The following is a 6,271-nucleotide window of genomic DNA, read 5'->3' as shown; positions in this document are numbered from 1 at the left end:
AATTATAGCATAAAAATTCACTTAGCTGTGGTTGCAATGAAAATGCAAAAAAAATAACCTTATTTATCAATCATCTGTATAATAATGTAAATTTATTTTCAGATTTTTATATATTTACAAGAATTATGAAATTACAGTAGTAATTTTGTAGTTATACAGTTAAAAAAAATCAGCTATGTTTAAGTTTTAATCAAGATATTTGTTTTCAACAAAATCAACCTAAGTATTTTTTTTAGCAGTGAAGTAGATGATTTACAAATGTTTTCAACTACATTCATTAGCCCTGGTGTCTTAAGTTCTATTAGTTCCAGTTAGATATGAAGCAGACTAGTGAATGTAGTCAAAAACACTTGTAAATCATATATTGCATGGCTGAAAAGTACTTAGGTTGACTTTGCTGAACATAGATACAAGTTTTAGCTTTAGGAAAGTGCATTTTAAGATATTTGTGTTTAATTATTATTTGGTAAATTTGAGTTTAACATAAAGGTTTGTATGTAAGGAAAATTATAATTTTATTAGTAGCAGAAATATTTAATTATATTTGATCTTTCTAATTTAGTATTTGAATCAATGAGATAATTTTATTAACATAATATTATCTCATTACTATATAAAATGCAGGGCAATCATAAAGTTGCTTGTAGTGGGTGGAGAAACAGGAGGAGCATCCAGAAATGAAGAAGTGACATCACATACAGACTGCATGTCAAAAGAATCACCATGGATTTTAATAAACTCCTGTTTAATGAACTCCCAATTTTGGGATAATCACTTTTATATGGTTTTTCCCTCATATATACAGCAAATCACATACACAAAATTCATCTTTGATTTCATTACATGAGGTGCTGAAAATATTGTCTTCCAGATCAACACATAACCAGACTCTTCTGCATGAGAAAAAAACTCTTTGCTTGATGATGAGCATGAGAAACTATATAGCATCATTCAGAGATAGAGTCCTCTGTGGCAAGTTATTGACATCACCACTCAAGTCAACCCACACAGGTGTTCCCCACTGTGGAGTGACTTTATGATTGCACTGTATAAGGATATTCTACAAGAGTTATCCCAAAAAGTATTGGAGATTAATATTTGTTCAGTACTTTTGGAATGAAAAGGGTGCAAGGGAATTTGATTTGCACTGTCTAAAATATAATAGTAAAATTGTTATGTATAGTTTACAAACAGGAATTTATAAAACATGAATGATTTTCTCCTAATTGAGAAAAAAATTACAAAAATTAATGAAATATTAAGAATATTGAATTTTTATTTAAAATTTGAAATTATTTTTTAAATGAAGGTTTATGTTTATTTTTAAGGCTTTAGTTGCTGATTGTTATCAGGATTTTAGTAAGCAATTAAGTGAAGCTTTGACAATGGTTACAAATGCAAAATCTCAATCTCTTCCCTTGTCACACACACTCCAATCTTCCCATTCAACCAATCAGTCACAATCTTTAACATCATCGTCGTCATCATCATCATCATCCTTTTCACAAGTGCCACTTGTAGATTCATCTGGAAGACAACTGGTAAGATTTCATCATTTTAAAATAAGAATAAAAGTTGATAAAAAGTATTTAAGATAGTATTTTAATTTTCATAACTGACACACAGTAATGAGCATATTTTGATGATAGTTCATCAATAGGAAACAAAATGTATTATCACATAAATAAAAGGGAAAGTTTGTTTGTGGTACAGTTGTCTGTATGAGACATTTGTACAGGTAGCCCTCGGTTTACGCCATAGTTCCATTCCTACAAAAGCCGGTGCAAATCGAATCGGCATAAAACGAACCCGTATTTACAGTGATGNCAGTAAAAAAATAATAAATGATTTTGAAAATGTTTTATTTTGTATTTATTATATATATTTGTCAAAATGCATAGTAAATATTAATTTTACCAATTTGTCATGTTTTTAAAAACATTTGATTTTTTTTTTTTTTTTTGTTATTAGTTGGAATATTTAGTCATGAATGAACAAAATTGGTTTGGATTAGCAAGAGTGTACTATGTTTATTTTAAATAATATTGTATCAGTAATGATTTTTTTAATCAATATTTCAACCAGCAGATAACTGATTATAATTATTGACCAGTGACATTTTTTTTATTTTAAAGTGCGGTTAATATTTTATAAAAATCTAGAAAAAGCAAAAATATGCTTTGATTTTTAAATCTAAGCTTATTTGTACTTTGATTAAAAAATTAAAACAACATATTTTAAAATCTTACCAATACATGATTTTGTATAGATTTTTCTTTAAAGGCAGAGAGATACAACTATAACATGTTATCAACTTTAGTAATATGAACTTTCAAGGAAGATGTTTATATAATAATACTTTCATTTCACATAGCTATGATCTTTTAAAAAATTGAGAAAAATTGTAATCAGATTTGAGTTATTTTGTTAATGTTAGTCAACAACACAGTAGTTTATAAATAGAGGCTTATATGCATTCTGTTAAACACTGAACTGTTTCATAAAGATTATGACAAAAATGTCATTAAAAGTTATACTTCAAATTGAACTGCTTTTTCCCTCAAAAGGGAACAAAACAATAACTTAAGTGCAATTGTTAAAATAGCTTTTTCTATTCCAATGTAATGCTTTCTGTCTTTTCAAGTGAGAGAAAATTTTCTAATGAATTTAAAAAGCTGCTAGGAATAAAATTACTAAATGTTTTAAATATTAACAATATGATATGATTAATTTATTGTATAATATAAAAATTAATTATGAATTATAATATATATACATTTTTATTTACATTCCAACAATTTTTTAGTACAGATTTATTTTTATTGATTGTAACTTCATATTATAAATAAATGAAAAAAAAAAGATGTTTATATTTATGAAATGCAGTGAGATTCTGATTTTAAGTGATAATATTGTAGATTTTAAAACTCCATAAATGCTGGAATTTTATTTTCTAATCAGAAATAATTTTTTTATTTGTTTATAATGTTATACATTTTCTTTGTTGTTATTTTAAATAATAATAATTGTATTTTATACTTTAGTTTTTGGTAAGTTAAAGGAAGTGTGACATTGTTTTAATTGGCAACTTTATTTTAGCATTCTGTAATATGTTTTGCAATCCTCAAGGGACATAACACAATACATGGGAAAAACTATTCTAGAAATTAAATCCTTTTGATATCTGTCAACAGCAATGTCCAAAAATGTGTGTTTATAAAAACAAAACTGGGTAAAACAATATTCAGTATAATTAATTGTAAAATAAATATTAGAAAAAATTAATTAAATTTTAAAACTGACTACAACTTTCAAAATACACTAATTTTGATATTTTTTAATTTATTAACATTTTATTTGGATTTGTAATTTATATAGAATTTCAGAATATAATTAAGTATTTTTTCCTCCCTCAATGCTTATGATTTTGCACAGAACTTTCTACATTACTTACTGATAAATTATTTCAATAATTTTATCATTGATTTGACAATAGAACTATTTATACTACTATAGCTTGGAATTGTCTTATTGCAGATTTAATAACTTTTATTTAGAATTATATGTTTGCAAAAATTTTAAATTAGATAACATTTTAATTTCAAATGAATGTGAAAAAATATAATTAATATGTAATAATAACGAATTTCTAATAATAATAAAATTACATAATTAGATGTTAGTAATAAAACTGAAACTAAAATACAAAATTTCTAAATATTTGATGAGCTTATATTAATAATACAGTTAAACCTCTGAACAATGGCCACTAAGAGAAACATAAAAAATATCATTATTGGGAGATAAGCCAAAAAAAAAAAGGCTTATAAGTTGGAGGAAAATTTAATTTATTGCTTTTAACGTTATACAATATCACAAAGCAGTTTTTATACAAAAGCCCTTCTCTAACTTAGAACTCCTAAAACAATCAGATAGGTCATAGCCTGCAATAAAAGATCAATGTTAAAATATGTAAAAAGAAAAAAATCCAACAGTATCTTCTGGCTAATGATGATTTCTTCAAATTTTCTTATAAAAAATCCAAAACATAGTTCTTGGTGTTTAAACTTTTTAATTATCACTGCCAGCAGAGGATACTGTTCCTTCTTTACATATTTTATTGTAAGTATAGCCTATGATAAAAAGTTAATTTGAGTCTGTTTTTTTAAGAGTTCTCTGCACTTTTGACAAAGACTTTTGTACAGAATTTTTTTGCTGTTGTCTATCAGGGCTATGGAACCAGCAGACCTAGTCCCAAATTCCAACTCAGACTTTTAGGTTTGACTCCAACTCCTCCTCTAAATAATAATTTAAAATATAATTTGATTNAAATGGTTAAAAAGACTAGTTAAATCTAGTGTTTTTGAATATTTTACTATAAACTTAAATGGAAAAAATTTTGTGTCAATGCATGGTTGAAGATGATGACAGTGGTGATAATGTAAAACTCTGGAAAAAAGATAAGTACTTTCAGTTTCAATAAGAATGACCAATGAAAAAAAAATGCTTAAAAAGTAGTCAAGTTATTATTCTTAAATAATGTAGTTGGAAAATAATATTCTCTTCATCTGAATAAACAAAACTAATAATATATAACTGTGTTGATTAATATATAACTGTATTAAAAATTTGCCAGGACAAATTCGTGTATAGAAAAAATATATTTCCTTTTGGACTATACATATAATTGAGTCCATCTTCATTTGTCCCCTTCACAAAGCGTGTGAAGGGACAAATGAAGATGGACTCAATTATATGTATAGTCCAAAAGGAAATATATTTTTTCTATACACGAATTTGTCCTGGCAAATTTTTAATACAGTTATATATTAATCAACACAGTTATATATTATTAGTTTTGTTTATTCAGATGAAGAGAATATTATTTTCCAACTACATTATTTAAGAATAATAACTTGACTACTTTTTAAGCATTTTTTTTTCATTGGTCATTCTTATTGAAACTGAAAGTACTTATCTTTTTTCCAGAGTTTTACATTATCACCACTGTCATCATCTTCAACCATGCATTGACACAAAATTTTTTCCATTTAAGTTTATAGTAAAATATTCAAAAACACTAGATTTAACTAGTCTTTTTAACCATTTTGTGTGGGTCTTTTGATGGTAAAATTTAGAATTAGCTAACTCACTATATTTAAATATGAAGTCTTGAAAAGAAAATCAACAGGAATTAGAGATATTCATAGAAAGGCAATGAACTAGGGGAATCATCACAAAATAAGATCTTACATTGTAGGACCATTTTATAATGAAAGATAGGATGTTAAAAAACGTTTATTAACACTTATCTAAAAATATTTAAATAAACTTTGAAAATACAGTGGAACCCCAGTTAACAAACATAGGCCTAGTCCGTTCCATGAGTCCGTTCGTTAACCGAAGCAATTTTTCCCATAGAAATTAATGCAAATACAATTAATCCGTTCTAGCCGTCAGTATTTTTGTAATTTTATTTGTAAAATGTGTTTTCTTTGATGAAAATATAAGAAAACATAGTATCTATCATTACAGCAACAAATATGTAAACTTTATTTAGTAAAGTAGCACTGTACTGTACATACCTTTGTTTCTACGGAGCTTAATGCTTGGAAGAGGAATCCCCCTCCATAAAAATATTGGGTAGCACTGCATCGGAAGTTTCTTCGAGTCGAGGTCTCTTTTGATAAGGAACAAGAAAGTGGTCTAAAGTTGATTGTCTTACTCTCTTAATCAAAATTTTACTAAAATGCACTAGCACAGTGTCATTCATTAAATTAATGACCCTATTAGCCACAACTTTGTTAGGATGGTGCTTCTTGATAAATTCCTGCACATCATTCCATTTTTTGTAAATTTTCTTGATCTTAGCACTGGTGATTTCTTCCCTAGCCTCTTCCTCTGACGAATGCTCTTCTTGTAAGACTTTCATCTGTTCTTCCTGCATGGCAACCAGCTCTTCTGTCGTTAGTTCATTTTGATGGTCTTTCAGCAACTCCTCCACATCTGCATCATCTACCTCTACTCTCAAACTCTTGTCAATGGACACAATTTCATGCACTACATCAGGAGAGCTCTCTTCTTCAAATTCCTGAAAGTTTCGCTCTGGGACACAAGTTGGCCAAAGTTTCCTCCAGGCCGATTGCAAAGTGCGGTGAGAGACCTCATTTCAGGCTTTGTCAATAAGGTTGATACAATTCAGGATGTTAAAACGCTCCTTCCAAAAAGCTCTAAGAGTTAAGTTAGTATCATTGGTAACCTGAAAACACAT

The 6,271-nt window shown here is 27.4% G+C and overlaps 1 protein-coding gene across 1 annotated transcript in view; it reads left to right on the top strand.

Annotated features, from left to right (window-relative positions):
- Positions 1-1,310: 1,310 nt before the first annotated feature.
- LOC111625976 overlaps positions 1,311-6,271 on the top strand; it is a 44,620-nt gene continuing 39,659 nt past the window's right edge. Inside the window, exon 1 of the mRNA XM_023369240.1 lies at positions 1,311-1,541. Within this exon, the coding sequence (XP_023225008.1) occupies positions 1,314-1,541 (228 nt within the window). The 5' untranslated portion in view covers positions 1,311-1,313. The remainder of the gene's footprint in view (positions 1,542-6,271) is intronic.

This window comes from Centruroides sculpturatus, unplaced genomic scaffold, assembly GCF_000671375.1.
Source record: "Centruroides sculpturatus isolate CEXI.00-Female unplaced genomic scaffold, Cexi_2.0 scaffold63, whole genome shotgun sequence".
Lineage (NCBI taxonomy): Eukaryota > Metazoa > Arthropoda > Arachnida > Scorpiones > Buthidae > Centruroides > Centruroides sculpturatus.
The sequence above is the reverse complement of the archived record's forward strand: the minus strand, read 5'-3'. Positions and strand labels throughout refer to the sequence as shown.